The sequence below is a fragment of the Vanessa atalanta genome, chromosome 29 (assembly GCF_905147765.1).
Source record: "Vanessa atalanta chromosome 29, ilVanAtal1.2, whole genome shotgun sequence".
Lineage (NCBI taxonomy): Eukaryota > Metazoa > Arthropoda > Insecta > Lepidoptera > Nymphalidae > Vanessa > Vanessa atalanta.
This window is the reverse complement of record NC_061899.1, coordinates 5480106-5498947: the sequence shown is the minus strand read 5'-3', so window position 1 is coordinate 5498947 and position 18842 is coordinate 5480106. Positions and strand designations below refer to the sequence as shown.

The 18842-nt window shown below is 32.6% G+C and overlaps 1 protein-coding gene across 1 annotated transcript; it reads left to right on the top strand.

Moving 5' to 3' along the window:
* The first annotated feature begins 523 nt into the window (after positions 1 to 523).
* On the top strand, positions 524 to 11565 carry LOC125074962 (brain-specific homeobox protein homolog). Its single transcript, XM_047686447.1, has 5 exons — positions 524 to 815; positions 6996 to 7103; positions 7203 to 7361; positions 9139 to 9185; positions 11452 to 11565. Exons 1-5 carry the CDS (start codon positions 524 to 526, stop codon positions 11563 to 11565), a joined length of 720 nt encoding a protein of 239 aa, XP_047542403.1.
* The last annotated feature ends 7277 nt before the right edge of the window (positions 11566 to 18842 follow it).

The following is an 18842-nucleotide window of genomic DNA, read 5'->3' as shown; positions in this document are numbered from 1 at the left end:
AAAATTATAAATTATTTATTTCATTACTATTATTACGATATTATAATTTAATTTTTTTTAATATATATTAAAATTATTAAATTGTAAAAAAAATGTCATCTTCTCTTAAAATATAACAAAAAAAAAAAATCCAAGCCAAACTGGTTCCGTAACACGTCTGAATCTCTCCATATTCGCGCTCACCACCCTCTGTGGGCGTCACCCCACACCCTGCCAACCCCTGTAACGACAGTTTAACTCGGTCCGCGAACCAAATCGCCTCGTTTCGGCTAAACAACGAGCAAACGGACAATTATCTACAATAATCATCATTTATTTTACGTATAATATTATTTTAGCGCTTGCAAAAAATAACAGAAAATATTTCACGCACAGATTATTAAATGACATAATTTTACGTGTGAAAAAAAGGTTTTATATTCAATTGTGATGTTTAAAAAAAAAGTCTGTGTTTAGAATTTATGTTACTTATTTTTAAATAATGTAAATGTTATGATTTAAAATATTGATTCGAATTTTAAAAATGGAAGAAACACGCAGTGACTCGCCCGGAGATACGAACCGTCAAGAACACAATTCGAAAACTTCTTTTTTAATCGAAGATATACTGTATCGTGGGCAAAGGACGTTCAAGCAACCGGATCCAAGGAGGTTTGATTACGAACGGGAACCGAAATATTTTCCCGTAGCCAACGATGTTCGGCCAGTGCCCAGGGAAGGATCTTACTTGCAAGTGGCTATGGGGGCCTTAGGAGCCTATCTGCACACACCGAACACATACAAAGCTGTCGAAACTCCGTATTTCCTGTCTCAAGGTAAATACTAAAAAAAAACTAATCGTGTCTTTAAAATCAAGTTTTATTTAATTACGTTAAAATTATATTGATTAATTTTAAACTAGCAACACGGGACTTTGAACGGGTAAAATTAAGGTTCAGCCATATTTTTTTTATACGTATAAATCAGTCGAATTCCCTTTTTACTTTGTCAATGTACGACTAAACGGGAGCTATTCTATTTTTTAAATGTTTAATTGTCAAAAACACGAATGTATAAATTGTTTTTTTTTTTTCAATTTGCAACACGGCCCGACGAAAATATGAAATAAAATATCAGTCCTATAAAATTCAATATTACAAATATTGTATTAAAATAAGGATTAAGATTATATCACTAACTAATTTACTAATAAACATTTTCTCTTATTTTATAATCGTTTTAAATGCTTGCAACATTACCGAAAGTACTGTTCTGAATCTAATTTATATAAACTGTAATATTGATTTTATTTTCTTGACTAAAGCCGTTTGAAAGGAATTGTGTTACTTCATAATTGATATTCATATTGATTAATGAAAATAAATTAATGATTTAAGTATCAAATGGCAATATAAATTTAAGTATATCTCTTTATATATATTGTATGTAATATATATACTAGCATTATAAATGCGAAAGTAACTCTGTCTGACTGTTTGTCTTTCCGTCTGTCTTTTACGGCCAAACCACTGAACTGAATTTAATGAAATTTGAATAAACATTAATTTGTTATTATATTTACTATCTGAAATTGAAATTAAAACTCTAAAGAAGGACATAGGCTACTTTTTCATGCCTGACGACCAACCCTTAAAACGCTAGTGAAGCCTAATTAATAATATTTAGTTTCCAATAATTGTTTAAACTAAAACATGACGACTCATCTTATTTAATTTCTTAAATTGTGTCGCGTATTCTGTGAATATATTTGGAGCCTGTAAATTTCCCACTGCTGGGCTAAGGCCTCTCCTTTTGAGAAGAAGGTTTGGAGCATATTCCACCACGCTGCTCCAATGCGGTTTGGTGGAATACACATGTGGCAGAATTTCGTTGAAATTAGACACATGCAGGTTTCCTCACGATGTTTTCCTTCACCGCCGAGTACGAGATGAATTATAAAGACAGATAAGGGAGTGATAATTCATCGGTTGCTTGGGTTTGAACCCTCAACCATCAGTTAAGTTGATCGACAAGACAACCGTTTTTTTGTTTATATGTATTGAGAGATTTCTCAATGTTATTTGAATCCAATTTGAAGTTAAAATCATCTCGTTAGTTAGGTTGCACATGCCAACGTCAGTACCGAAAGAACCGACGCAAAAAAAAATAAGCGTGTGTTTTATTTAAACATAACGGTGTCCAACAAGAATGACGCTTGATATGAGTTATCATCTATAATGTTCGTGTTTAAATACAAATTAAACACAGGATAACTCAGAGATTTTTTATGTAACCGATAGGCAAATGGTAGCCTGATGGTAAGTCACACCACCCATAGACATTGGCGCTTTAAGAAATTATTATCATTCCACGGTCTGCACGGTATTCGACAAGTTTGTCGATAATAGAACCATCTCTATCATCATTTTTGGATTGTAATCCAGAATCTCCTTAGAGATTGCCATTTGGGCATCGAGTTTACCATCGTCTTTGCTGTGTAAAATAAATAATTAATATTAATAATAAGTAAATATTGGACAACATCACATACATTACTCTGATCCCAATGTAAGTAGCTAAAGCACTTGTGTTATGGAAAATCACAAGTAACGACAGTACCACAAACACCCAGACCCAAGAGAACATAGAAAACTAACGAACTTTTTTCTACATCGACTCGGCCGGGAATCGAATCCGGGACTTCGGAGTTATTAGCTTTGTTTAGCTCTGTCGTTACAAAAAGCGACAGATTTTCGATCAGCAGAACTTTGAATACGTGCTAATTTATACTTATTATCATACATAACATTGTAAAACTATTTGTCCGTTGCGGAAGGTTCGACGACATATTTTACGTATCATGAAATGGACATAAAACGGTCTCTGAACGATTAACGGCACGATACCAAAGTGTCGTCAAATGGGAGTCTAGCTGATGGAAGAACGCCAAGCGGTCACTGACAATTACAAAAATAGTTGTGATTCTATTGACGTATGGACAGGATGGGTCAATTTTTAAAATGAATATTCCGTTGGAATGAAAAGTGTAAGTAGACTGTATTGAGTTAAAAAAACAAATGTGAGTCTCGGTACGCCCGACAGATGTGATGACTTATACTATTAAGTTGGTCTATTTAATATTGAAATTGTTTAACTTGAGAAAGGCTTAGGTCATTACTTAAATTTTATGTTTATTAATATGATAATGTAATAAATTATTTTATTGATTATAAAATATGTTTTTGAATATGTACATTAGAATTTTGTGTATGTACTTTATTAGTATCATTATTGTCAGCCGCTGCCGCGTGTGTAGAAAAGGAAACCAGACAGACTGGCGCCGTAACGCGTTACGTAACGAAGCGGTTTACCCTCTAATAAGAAGTTAAGACTTAAAAATTGAGAACCTTATGGATATTATTGTACGACAGCGCGATTACTCAAATATTGTTGTTTTTTATTCTTTGTGCGTTAATCACATAAGAACTATTAAACCAGTTGGGTCAATGACCAGTCGACACAGAATTGTCCGTAAATGGTTTTAGGTTATGTTTTTGAATTCCGTTAATGCACTTTTTTGTGCCCAACGGAGTGGACGAGTAAGAATCTTTATTTTATAATTAAAGAAAATCAATAAATAAATATGAAATCAAATGAATAACATAGATAAAATAAATATATGTTATTATTATGATAATATTATATAGCAATGTTGTACATAATATACGCATCACGCACATATAAGACGGCAAGAGAGGCGGTAGGAGCCGTCACGGCATACGTGTCGATTTTACCGCCAATAACAAAATATCACACATCAGAAGTTCCAAATTAATGCATAAAATTACTAATATGATTGGTATAAAAGTAAAATGAAAGTGACAGCCCGTTAGTTCCACTGGGCAAAGACCTCCTCACCCTTTTGACGAGAATATTTTGAACTAACTCCACCACAGTGCCACAATACCGACATAACACCTTAGTTTCCAAGGTTGGCGTTGCATTGGCCAATATTTATTACGGTGCCAATATATATTAGCACTGCTGATAAATGTCCAGGACTGGGCGCCAATTTTATTAATATTAAGTGAAGTACCCGTTCGGAATGTAGATTCTATCGAGAAGAACCGGCAAGAAACGTATAAAATACATTCTTCCTGGACGTCAACATGTATTAGCTCCACGCTTTTTTATCATCTATACAATCTTGTAATGAATAATATGCCTTCTTTACCGATGTATTTTACAAATGATTTGAATTTATGAATCGGCAAAGTTAAAATCTGCGGAATTTTACTATAGAAACGGATAGCGATTTTCCTATTCTATTAACACAACGATCTAGTTTCGTTTCGGTCGAAGTCGGATCGAAATATAATCGGGTTTGTATCATAACTGTTATATGTTAGTTGAATTGTCCACCGGTATAACTCCAGAAATCATTCAATCCACGAAAACCCAAGAAAAAAATAAAACCCAAGAAAGAAAACTATCACACAATATTCTGGATCAGTCAAGAAGTCATTACTGTTGAGTTTAATTTAAATTTCTATATTCATCAACATTGCTAAGGCTTTAGATTTGGCTTATAATAAAAACAGGGAGATAACGTAAAGCCAAATAACAGAATATATATGTCAAAGGCCCCGACTGTAGACCGTGGAGATTTGTTTATTTGAGACAAAACAGTGCTGATTAGGTATAGTGTAATTAGGATTAAGGCGGTTAAAAGAGCCGTCAAAATACTAATTTTAAATGAATAATAATGAGATCGAGAGCGTGCCTGACACTAGTTCGGTTCTCACGAGTTTCTGGATAAAGTTATAATAAAAATCAACTTGAAAAATCAATTTTTAGACTTAAAATTCAAACATAACAATGTCCAATATAATTGAAAATGTGATCGTACCAAATTCGACCTGTAATGCAACGCAAAAATAACCATCATATTTGGATCATAAACAGAAAAAATATAAAATATAAACATATATAAACACATGTAAATAGTAATTGAGAACTAGTTTTTTTTTGAATTTATTAAGAACATAATTTAGACCTGAGTACGGGGTCAGGGTTCCAATAATACTATCAATATGATCGGGAACGAAAGGGCGCTCAAAGACAATCTCAGTCGACCCTGATAAAGGGCTTAACGAATAATTTGGCTCTAATAAAGTAACTAACACAAGATTATTATTATGAAATTCTCTGGTACTTTAATCTAATTTGACTTATTAATATAACATACAGATTGCCTATATATAGTTTACGTTCACGTCCATTTTCGTAGGTTTTGGGTATAAAAAAGTAATTTCTCTTTGCAGTTCAAGTTCGCTTCACTCCAAATTTCATCAAATTCGGTTCAGGGATTGCGAAAGCGATACGCTTTAGATAGACATACATTTATAGTTACCCTAGCAAAAAAAAAAATCATATTATACTTTATGACGATTCAAAAGTGCTTGTAAAAGTCTACTTTACACTTTTACAAGCACTTTTGAATCGTCATTTAACAAACTATATTAAGTGAAGCTACAACCGGTTCGTAATGCAGATTCTACCGAGAAGAACCGGCAAGAAAATCAGCAGTTAATCATTTTCAACATTTAAATATACAAAGTTTTAATTTATAATATTAGAATTGGTCGTGCAATATAAACAAACGCTTCTTATGTTGTTAAGAGTTGTGGAAAAAAATCAAAACAAACCATGAAAAATAATTGATTATCGTACTTCTTGATTAGTTTTTATGTGTGCGGAATTAGATGCGGATCAAACTTCACACGACTAACTTAGATTGCGCATATTATAATAAATATTGGTAAGGAGTAGAGAGAACGCAACAGTGTCATGTCATCTTTGTGTAAAAACGTTTCATATATGTATAAGTATATTGAGTAGAATTAAGCAAATGCCTCTCCTTCCAGTCGTTTCTAACTGCTCTAAGACTGGTTATTTAATACTCCAATCGAACTATAACAAGAAAAAAGCCAAATAAACAACATTTGACAGCAAATTGACGCGATATCATTGGTCGAGAGCTTGATTGGTCTATAGATTTGCGAAAAAATCTTTAAGCTGTTATCCCAATTTTGGAAGAAAAATTAAAATGCTAATAAGTAGTTAAGTGTAATAGTGTTGCATTATAGATAAAGATATATTAATCATAAACTCTTATTATTGCACAATATAGCTGAGTTATTAGCGAATCGCATGAAATACGTAAATCAAAGGTTTGTTTATCTTTTTTCCTACTTCCATTTTAATACGCTATATGCACGTTTATTGTCGCTGGAGGCTGCTTTCCGAAACGGTAGTAGAATTAAAATATTGACGATTCAAAAATGCTTTATTGTAAAGTTTATTTGTATAAAATACATTTGATTTAAATTTAAATTGTCAATCAAAATGATCAGTTTCGTAACGTTAAATATCAGGTCTTAGCTGTGTTTCTCGTACTAATGGTAGATGTTGAATAGTTTTGAGTTTAGGAATTTTAGCAAAAGCGAATCGATTTCATTGCTTCTATAGGTGTTGGAACATTTTTCGTTCAATGAAACATTAGTATTCTTATCACCACTAAATGCAGCTATTGTTTATTTTAACTAGTGATGATTTCGTCCTAACCGATTACGCCCATGTGGTCAAGCCCAAGGCGGACCAGCCAAATAGGCAGTACAAATTATAAGTGCACAAGTGTGTGTGTCTCTCTCCCATCTTTCCCACTCACTCCCATCCAATCTCAAAGGATAGCAAATCTTACACAATAGGAAAGATTTCAGGCACAGGACCTTTACATACTTTCCGGGGCACCGGAGTACACACTTTCAACATCCAGATTTTGGACTGTTACTGAGAATTTTTCGATAGACAAACCCAATATTTTTTTATCGATCCAAGCTGAGGTTTGATCCCAGGACCTCGAGATCTTGGCCCTTATATTTATCCACTAGACCATCGAGGCAGTTGACTAGTATATACTTATTTAAGACCTTCTAATAGAAATATGTTTTTAGGAGTGCCCTACCACGCCCTCTTCACACCGTCGGAGCTTTCACTCTCTGCGTTGAAGCATTGCCGTCGAAGGAAAGCGAGGACCGTCTTCTCAGATCCACAACTAACAGGTATTTATATTAGACTTGGTAGCTTAAACCTCATTTAGAACTTTAATTAGATTACATTTATACACTTGCCAGATTAATTAAAAATTAAACATTATCCAGGTCTAGAGAAGCGATTCGAAACCCAACGATACTTGTCAACACCAGAGAGGGTGGAGTTAGCCGGTGCCCTCAACCTCTCGGAAACGCAGGTGAAGACCTGGTTCCAGAACAGACGGATGAAGCACAAAAAGCAAATGAGGAAACAGCAACAACAGAGAAGTGAGTAGATTTGACAAATGCTAAAAAATACGTGTGTCTCCAACACCTCGCCTTAGAGGAATTAGTTCCAAATCTTCTCCTCAAAGGATGAGGAGGCCCAACTGTCTGTGTTTACAAGATGTTTCTTTACTTATATAATAAATTGTTTTTTTTGTTTTTTTACGGTTCCGTACTTCGAAAGCAATAAAGAAACCGTTTTAAGATGACTTCGTTGTCCGTCTATGTAAGTCTGTCCATTCATGAAGACTATTTTCTCAGGAACGCTTGGAGGTGTTATGTGCGTCATGAAATATGGGAAAAAGCAATATATTATAAGCACATGTATAAGAAAAATTACGAAAATCTTAAATTTAATGTTACAATATCAGTTTGTCTATTTGTCCGGTGGTACGGAGTCCACAGTGAGCGATATTGAATCGTACTTGCCCGGTTTTCTAAAAAATGTTTATGAAAACGGTGGTAATAATTTTATGTCGTACTAATTTTATAGTAAAAATTATCTTCGAAATATTATAACTTTCGTTGACGCAGAAAAAAATTAAAATCAGTTATTAAATAATATTTTTTAAACTATTTTTTTATAATAGCAACCCTATAGACTCACTAATGACAATAATTAGTCAGGAACGTTCGCATAGTTTACAACTTTGAAGCAACAACTTGAGATTGTGTTATCAAGTCGTATCTTAAGTTTAACTAATAATTAAATTTCAGAACTTCGAGGTTGCAATCTTTATAATTTGTTTAATACAATTTTATTTTAAAAATATCAAGGAGAACTATATCTGAAACTAACGATAAAAATAATTAATTAATTTTTTGTTTGACTAGTTACTTCGATTCGCACGGGTAGGGTAAAGTACCACTTACAATCAGATGGTCTTATAATATATAGTATTTATAAAATATTGTCGATTTACGCGGCGTATGCCAGTAAAACACTCAGTAAGATTTTTTCCGACGTCAACTCAACTTAACGTAATATAATTACGTCACGTCATGAATTATATATCTTAACCTTTTATGAAAATCCATTTGATAGTTTTTGTCGCATACAGACAGACATATTTCGCGAAACGACTTTGTTTTATGTATTGATAGACACTTAAGATATAACCTTTCAAAATACAGGAGACATCGTAAAATATGTTCGAGACAATTTTCATTAGTCGGTTAATACATTTACTCATTAGATACAACAATTTTGTGTCGAGCACAGTATCAATTAGTATACGTTTTAAGTTAATAATACGGCACTTGACGAGCACAGTTTAATCACAGTGTCGTCTGTGTCGACAGTTGGAATACAACGACTCATAATTCGAGTGGAGCAAACCTCAAAGACGGAAAATTGAATTTAGAATTGCCGGTTTCGCGCCACAACTCGAGACGTTCCATGATTCGATTAGGAACACAAGATGGCTGACGTCTTGGTTGCCTTAGCGACGGAACGTCTTCGAATTTTTCCATAAATGAAATTTAACTCTATTGCTTGTAACTATGGCTCAATATTGAATGAAGTTTTGATTGCTTTGATGGTTAAATGGGAGTGGAGTAACTTGTATAGGGTAAAATTAACCATACGGTCCAATTATTAGGGACTATAATTGCTTGTCGTATAATAATATATTTGGAGACTGGAGGTATTCAAAGTTGCTTTTTTTAAAATGGCTGCTTAGGGAGACTCGGGTGATATGTATCTCTAACGTTTTAAGGAAATTTTGATTTAAGATATTTTTTTATTCATTTTATTTAAATGTATAATAATTGTCAACAGGTTCGACTGCAGTGGATTTCACAACAAAACATCCTTCACAAGCTGGGGTAAGAAAGGTATTTGAATACTTTAAAAAATATAAACAAATAAATTAAAAAAAAAATTAAGAAAATACGTCATTAATATATTAAGTTAACTTTTTATTTATTTGGTCTTTGAGGATAGGATTTCTTGTGAATTAATCTCGTTAAAACAGCTTTTAGGTACATATCTTCGTACAAAAAATGACACAGCGTATTCCAATGAGTAAAAGCGAACAAACTTATCCATGCAAATTGCTAACTCGGCTATATTGTATACAGTTAACAGAACCTACTTGATTAATTTATCATTATTTATTTATTTATAATACATTACTATTCCACTTGACTACTTATATTCACTTTAATTTTACGTCCAAAATTCCGAGAACTTCATTCCCTTCGTCGATGTACAAAACGACATTCTTTGTAAACCTTCTTTATATATCAATAGCGTAAGTTGATTATTGTTGTTGTTTGGGATTATCGTCCCATAATCAATGGGACAAAACAGACAGACAGCTAACGCTGCACATAAAAAATCGGTTACGGACACATTTTGAAGAGCTCCAGCCGTAGATGGGCAGAAAATTAAAGAGGATTCTTGATTGTAATTTACAAAATTAATTTAAAAGCGACGTTATGGCCGTTAATAAAAAAATAAAACGTGCGAACGGACGACGACAATTTAAAATGAAATTAAATCAAAACAAAACCTCTCATAGGTTTCGAGATTCCTAAAAATCTGTTGAATAAACGCGAAGTTTGGCGGAACACAAGTCCATAATGAATACCATAGATCATACAAGCTCTCCAATGATATCTCTTCAAATGTTGTTTATTTGGATTTTGCCGTTTTGTTTTGATATGCTAGAGATTCGTTGTTTTGATGAAAGAAGGTTTAACGAATGACTACTTTAGAATTTAGTTGAAGAATTTACACTTACACGTTTTTTTTATGATATCGGTAGGCGAACGAGCAAATGGGCCACCTGATGGTAGGTGGTCACCACCTTCCATAGACAGTGGCGCTGTAAGAAATATTAACCATTCCCTACATCACCAATGCGCCACCAACCTTGGGAACTAAGATGTTACGTGCCTGTAGTTACACTGGCTCACTCACCCTTTAAACCGGAATATTTCAATACTGAGTACTGCTGTTTGGCGGTATAATATCTGATGAGTGGGTGGTACCTATCCAGACGGGCTTGCACAAAGCCTTACCACCAAGTTAACACGTTTACATAAGTTGGGATTGTGAAAGATGGATTTAATTTTTGATTAAAATTATATTTATTAAATAAGGCCATTAAAACTAGGATTAAAGACATAATAAAATAATCTATACAAATATTATAAGATGCGAAAGTAACTCTGTATAGATGGAATGAGGAAAAAAGATAAACAAACCTTAGATTTACGTATTTCATGCGATTTGCTAATAACTCGGCTATGTTGTGCACCATTAAGTATTTATGATTAATATATCTTTATTTATAATACAACACTATTACACTTAACCACCTTTTTCTACTTTAATTTTACTTCCAAAATTCATAACGAATATCATAGACTAATCAAGCTCTCGACCAATGATATCGCGTCAATTTGCTGTCAAATGTTGTTTATTTTGCGTTTTTCCTGTTATGGTTGGAACAGAGTATATGTTACCTCTTCACGCTTAAACCGCTGCACCGATTTAGATGAAATTTTTAACGGAGATAGATTGAATGTCGAAGAAGGACATTGCCATTGCTAAAAAATAGTTTTACAAATTATGCGCGGATTATGAAGGTTCAGTTATTTTTATAATTATGTATACATATATCAAAATGACACTAGAATCTATATGCTATAAAACAAGTACCTTTAGCAGGAATGGCGACTTTCATTTACTGATTATGAAGCAATGGTAGTACTGTCTAGAAGGATAGTATTCTTTTTTGGGAAACTCAGAGAGCACAGTTAAATTACAGGATTATGGATAAATGATTTATTTATATATTGCAAAACTATAAATTTATTGGTGGCAGGGCTTTGTGCAAGCCCGTCTGGATACCACCACATCATATATTCTACCGCGAAGCAGCAATACTGAGTATTTTTGTGTTTGAAGGGTAACTACAGGCACAAGGGACATAACATATTAGCTCCCAAGGTTGGTGGCGCAGTGGAGATGTAAAGAAATCATTAATATTACTTATCAATGTAATTAGCTGTAGCTTATTTGATATTTACGTATATAAAAAAAAATATAAAGAATGATATTTATGCGTTAATATTTTTCCAGGACGACTCACGAATATCGACCACCCATACATCCGACTCCGAAACGGATCACAGTGACAGCGACATCGACATCGTAGGCGAGTCGAGCTACGCACAACACTATACTGGATCGTAAAGTAACAATGTCTTCGCCGTAATAATAATAATACTAAATAATACAAAAAAAAAACTGTTTCGTAAATTTGTAAAAAATATTTATATTATATAACGAATAGTTTATTATCAAGGTTTTATAGTTAGCAATGGATTTATTTTTCACTATAGCAACATTTTTCTTTATTTGTTAAATTCAATTAAAAAAAAAAAGAAACTTAGAAATCTACTGGATTATTGGAGTATACGTCCGTAAATTTATAATAAGTGATACAATTGTGTCTCCTGTCAAATTGCTTCTGTATTCAATAAAAAATAGAATTTTTCACATTCAAAACGAACATGGGCTTAACTGTGTGGGTCCCTTACCCACACATACATTTGTGTATATACGACAGCACTTGAAGTTTAAAGTGTCACTGTCAAAAGTATATGTTAGGGGTCAATTCAACAAGCATATAACAGTTATGATACATTTCTGATTCAATTCAAACCCAACTTTGACTATTCCTCACAAAAATAAAACAAAGCTTCATCCTAACTAAATTCTATTTATATCGGTTTTTATAAAATCCCGATTACATTCCGATCTGCACCTGAATTATTGTTTGTAGAATAGGAAAACGGAACGACGAAATTTATTTGTAGAATTTTCACGCAGTTACCTTAGTTCCTTTGCTAAAAAAAAAAAACAATAACATGTCATACTTAGTATAGACCTATTTTTTCTAATTTTTTTTGTCTCTTCTCATATTCTCGCGCAGACTTTGACATTTTATAAGCAGAAACGTCACACATACTAATGCACGCTGATAAAAAAAATGAGTAGTGGAAGTCAATATAAGACGTATCTGACACGGGCCTTTACCAAAAAAATATATGTACGCGAGTGAGTTCCACTTCTTCGGCGTAATTAATTACCAGCAAATAATTAAAAACAATAAAAGAGCACTGATCTACATATTATGAATTAAATACCACTCACAAATTGAAAGATTCACAATTTAAATTTGTAATAAATTAAACATTGTAATAAGATAAGGTGTGAAGTTGTCTACGTCGAGCAAATCGACGCTTAATTGGCTTAACGAGTAACTTCATCGTATAGTTTGCAAGTCACCCTGCGCGCGCATCATAAAAATTCGCTGTCATCTTTTTCTAACGCGCCAAAATAAGTATAACTTCAAATTTCTAACGAAATGTATTAAAAAGAATTACACTAATTATCAAAATGGCGCTACTACTAGAATAATTTGAAAATAGCGCCTTTTAAATGCGGATGTCTAACTATCCCTCTCTAATTCTTTCACCCTCTCGCTCTAACAGCGCCATTTAAAATTTCATATATTTTGAGGGACTCTTTTTATACACTAAGATACATCTCCTTACTCTTACTCCATAGTTTAAACCCACATTCATGACTTAGAGTTTATTTATATGTTTAAATGGATTAACAAAGCTGCGGACGCTTCGAAAAAATTGTAGCTAAAAATTGGCCACGCACACTATTGAAGTAGTATGACGTTTGACGAGTTTCAAGCGTAGCTGTCACGCACACTAAGATAATAAAATCGGTTCGTTTGTTTTAGTTATTTTGTAGTGAGACACTCTATAAATAAATACAGAGTGACTGGTGAATTATTATCAATATTTAAGGAGAATACTTCGTACATGATTCTCATTCGAATTATGTGAAAAAAATGGGTACTTAATTTTTGACCAAATTTCCAAAAAAATCCATTTAAATAAATTTGTGAGTCTTAATGTACCTACGTACGTACCTGTTTTGTTTTGACAACTAGGGTGTCCACACGACGCGTATTTTTTTTATTTAAATTTAATAGTTTTATTAAATTATATTTAGTTTTATTTTTAGTTATGTTTTTTTAGTTTTTGGTTAACTTCACTTCAGAAGTTTACTAATAAATATGTTATATGTATTTTTGTCATGTCAAATATCACGTCCTTAAATATCGATAGTATTCAGTCATGCTGTATATTAATAACCTAAGATTAGTAATTTTGTCCATTCCTTCGTCTGTTGACGCTCTACAATTTCTCACAAGGATCTCAGTTCGTTACCATTGCAGTCATTGATATTAGCCAAAGATTAATTTAATAGTCAATTCTAGATAATTAAAGCTGATTTTGTTACTTTATTTAAAAAATAGTGATGTACATTATAATATCGATAGTTTAATAAATCAGCAACGGGCCGTCTATTTCATAATTTATTTGATAACTTTAATCGGTCTTTGTATATATTTGTTCGTTTTATTTTTTAAATCACTGTACACATACTTTTTTTATCTGTGGCTGTAAATAAAATAATATAAATTATTTGCATATTACTCATTTAATAAATTTAGTATGAAAATCATATATATGTTTTTTTAAATCCTTAATGGGATTTTACGGACTGTTTCTTTAAGTGTAATAACAATAAATAACTTTAATTAATGTAGATTTGTTATAGGATATTGGTTTTATTGAATTTATGATAAAATGGCGGCTATACTGAAGTTAATCCTGTATTTAGGCGTTCCGCTGCTTCAAAAGCCGCAAAACTTAATTTGAATTTAATTGATTTTTTTTTACAAATGGCGGACTTTAAAATTAAATCAAAGCATGTCAAACTATTAAATTCCAGTAATTATAATCCTTTTAGTAAAAAAATGGACACAAATAATCTACTTTGCTAGAAATTAAGCTATTAAATTATTGTTTATTACCTGTAAAACCAATTCCAATCAAAAGAGTCCAGATAAACAAACCTTAAATTTACTTATTCCATGCAATTCTCTAAAGTCTAATAGCTCAGCTCTATTGATTATTAAAATATCTTTATTTATATTACAACACTATTAAACTCAAACTCAAACTCAAATTCCTTTATTCAATATAGAAGTATTACACTTTCTTATTGATGGTCAAATTAAACACTACCACCGGTTCGGAAAAGGAAAACACCCTGACCTGAGAAAAACCGGCGAAAGAAACTCAGCGGGACTTTTTTTTTACGTCAAATTAATTATATACATAATTGTATATGAGTAGAAATAGCCAGGAGGCGATCGTTTCATTCCCAAGGTGTGCTATCAAACATAAACTCACTAATTGTATAGTAACCTTTCGCACACAAGCGTTCCTTAACATTTTTTTTTAATTTCGCAACAGAAGCATTTTGAACGCTTTCTGGGATCCTGTTGTAGAAGCGTATACATTGCCCCACAAAAGAGTTACTGACTCTATGCAGTCGAGTAACAGGAGTAACAAGATTGTGTTTGTTCCTTGTACCAACGTTATGAGAATCACATTTTCTCATAAAAACATTAATATTTTTCCGTACATACAAAACATTACAGAATATATATTGAGAAGCAGTATAACACTTAACTATCGAAATCAACTTTAATATTACTCCCAAAGTTCTGTTATTAATTTCGCTGACATTCAAACCGCCATATTTTCGCGGATCCATAATGAATATCGAATTCAAGATGTCGACCAATGATTTCGCGCCATTTCTCCTCTTTTGATTGGAATTGCCATTTTATTGACGCAAAAATTTGTTAAATATAAATTATCTTTACGAATACTTTATCTGATATATTATACTTGGTATATTAGAAGTAGTTTTATTATGATGTTAGTAGATATTTATTGTGCAATAGTATTATAGTAATAGATAATATAGAATAAATCGAGTGAATCTAGTCATAACTAGTCGAGAGTAAGCTTGTAGAAAAAAAGGTTCACAATAAAAAGTTTATATATTTTGTCGTCTTCTATAATTTGTATTGTTTTTCTATTGAATAATGTGTAGAATTAATTAATTTATGTTAGTCTTAATTAATGGTAGAATTTTGTAAATAATTTAATAAAATAATGCTCAATTATTTTTTGTTTTTTTTTTTTTAACTAAACCCATAACGTTTTTTTTTTAAATTTCGAACATTCGAAAAAGACATTTTTCATGGTCTGCAACTTTTGTAGGAAACATTCTCGTCTGAGATTAAAATTTATAATAATTAACAGGGAAAAACATCTTTTATTTAAAAGTTTGACCTTGAAAATGTAATTAGTGCTAGCGGTCTTCAAAACCTTATCCCTAATGACACAGCATTTATGAAACGGCGTGATGGTATTGGAGTTATAAGTTGGTAACAATGAAAAAACACCATTAATCTAACAGATTTTTAATATTGGGTAATTTTAGAATACAAAAAGGCATTCAGACAGCTCTTACCCCCCTATATGCCCCCTTTTTATAAAATCAAAATCAAAAATCAAAATAAAATTTATTCAAGTAGGCCTTTACAAGCACTTTTGAATCGTCATTTAACAAACTATATTTAGTAAAGCTACCACAAGGTTCTAACCAATAAACTTTTTAGTTGGGTAAAATAATTCAAAAATACACTAGTTTCACAAGATCTAAGTCAAGAACTTAATTTTAAGAAGTATCATTTAAAATAAATAGTAACGCAAACCGATATTAATAATTGAAACCAAGAAGGTTTGAAGCATATTCCACCACGCTGCTCCAATGCTCGTTGGTGGAATACACATGTGGATGAATTTCGTTGAAATTAGATACATGCAGGTTTCCTCACGATGTTTTCCTTCACCGCCGAGCACGAGATGAATTATAAACACAAATTAAGTACATGAAAATCAGTGGTGCCTGTCTGGGCTTGAACCCGAAATCATAGGTTAAGATGCAAACGTTCTAAGCACTGGGCCATCTCAGCTCATTAGCCAACACTAAAACGAGCTTAATTTTACGTGCTTTAGTTTATATTTGCATGAACTATAATAAACATAATTATCAAAACAATTCACACAAGGACAATTGTTACAAATAACGAAACAAATTCAAAAACATAATCGACACGTGTCCTTTCATCCCCGACTCACCCCAACACAACACTGTATCGTACTTACCAAAGCTAATAAAAAATACCTTCCATTTTTATATGTAGTTACTTAATTTTTATTCACGTGTCTATTTATATATTTCAATATTAATTAAACACGGGTTCAATTCCAGGCGAGCACCACTATTTTTTTTATGGTATACCTGCCCATAGACACCATAGACAACTATGCTGTAAGAAATATTAACCATTACTTACATCACCAATGCGCCACCAACCTTGGGAACTAAGATGTTACGTCCCTTGTGCCTTTAGTTACACTAGCTCATTCACCCTTCAAACCGGAACACAACAATACTGAGTACTGCTGTTTGGCGGTAGAATATCTGGTGGGTGGTACCTACCCAGACGGGCTTGCACAAAGCCCTACCACCAAGTAAATTCTATATAAGTATTCTTTATTTAATATAACACTGTTCCACTTAACTACTACCCAATTTAATTTTACTTCCAAAGTTCCTGAAAATTCGGTAATTTTATCCATAATGAATACCATATAATTCAGAAGTTGACCAATCACTTCAAGGTCATTCATTTACCTTCACTCCATCATTCGAATGAACGTAATAACAAAATCTCATGACTGTTCAAAATTACATCACAGTACACAAGCCAAAATTACGTACCTGTTTTGTTTGCCTGTTACAATAAAAAAAAATGATCGCCTACAACCCCTAATCACACCATTTAATTCGATCCTTTCATATAACAGGGGGTGAATTATTTGTGTGAGTATATTATAGAGAGTTATAATTGACTTTTATTGCAAGCTAAGGGCGTGTAATAATGTTAACTGTTACAATAACATGTGAACAGACGGACGGGTTCATTTTTGCGACGAAGAAATTCAAAGATAACAATCGTTCATTGGACCTGCTGGTGCCGGGGAGGATTTGATAACTGCTCTAGGTCTATGGAAGATTGCCGCTCCTTCTGTGAAACTTCGAGTAATGGAAATATCCTTTATTCGAGAGATATATAGTACTTTAAATGAGCAACGGGACGACTGTTAAAAAAAAACTCACGAAGTTTTGTCGCCCCCTAAATCTTACCGAGCTTGGCTCAGACATATTCGATCTATAAGGAAATTGGTGGTAGGGCTTTGTGCAAGCATATATTTTACCAGGAAATTACCAAACAACAACACTGACTATTGATGTATTATGGTTTAAAGAGGGAATGGGTCAGTGTAACAACAGGCACAAGGGACGTCTTAGCCCCCAAGGTTGGTGCGTTGACGATATAGGTAAGGAGTTTTTAATATTTCTTATAGCGTCAATGTCTGGTGAATTACCATTGTTAAGAAATAAACGTTTTTCGACGACAATCACCGGACTCTAGTAGTTATCGTTATCCGAAACGGGATCTGTACAATTAATTTAATTAAATACAATTTAAGCAAAAAACGATTACAGTCAATAAAGGGCTTTGACATTGACAGATGATAAAAAGGCGCCAAAAATTCCACAGATACAAAAGCTTTTAATAAAACAGACGGTGTAATAGCGAGGTTCAATGCGATTATATCGTATAACTCACGCACCTTCAAAAGATCACCGAAAAAGGCGGAATTAGCGCTAAAAGTGACAGGGTCATACATGAGGACAGATAAAAAATTTATAAAAAAAACAGTGATTAATTCTTCCAATTTCCAAATAAAATGCGTAAATAATAAAATCAGTAAATAATTGTCTGTTTTCTATGTCAACACGATTAAATAGCTGAAGTAAATTGGACTTACTTAGATAACTTTGGATCAGGGCTACGGGAATCCATTACGGAATTCAAAGGGAAATTTTGAGCCACCGGAAACAACTATTATTCGAGAAACAAAATTTATAATAATATCATAAATTAGTGAAGTTTTTGTTAATAACTATTACAAATGATATGAGGATTAAAAAACTTAGGAAGACTATAAACAAATAATTATGACATTAATAAAAAATAAATTAAATACCTGTTTTTAATTATTTATTAAATTAGGAAAAAATATTCTATACATACAAAATTACGAAAAATAATAATTATCCGAGGAGACATTTTTTGAATATCTAACCAAAAAGTCTACTAAGCCAATCGCGTCGCAGTTTTACGAGACAATCGTGAATTTGATATTTGCTCGTTTTATATACATATTTTTCAAAACAATGACAGTTTGTTATGAATGCATAACACCGTCCACGATAATCAAATCAACGATAGAAGCTATGCTCAAAATTAAAAGAGTTGTAGACCCCTCTCGAAACCCGTGACAACACAATACGACGGGACCGACCTTGTTGCGCTCAAACTTGACTATACCACCCTTATTACAACCAAATAAAGTCTAAATTAATTTGAACTCGAGTAAACATAA

Excerpts from the sequence above, each read along its gene's own strand:
- LOC125074962 (XM_047686447.1), top strand. The coding sequence starts at position 524 with ATGGAAGAAACACGCAGTGACTCGCCCGGAGATACGAACCGTCAAGAA. Across the intron at positions 816-6,995 it reads TCCGTATTTCCTGTCTCAAG|GAGTGCCCTACCACGCCCTC; the intron begins GTAAATACTAAA and ends ATATGTTTTTAG. Across the intron at positions 7,362-9,138 it reads GAAACAGCAACAACAGAGAA|GTTCGACTGCAGTGGATTTC; the intron begins GTGAGTAGATTT and ends AATTGTCAACAG.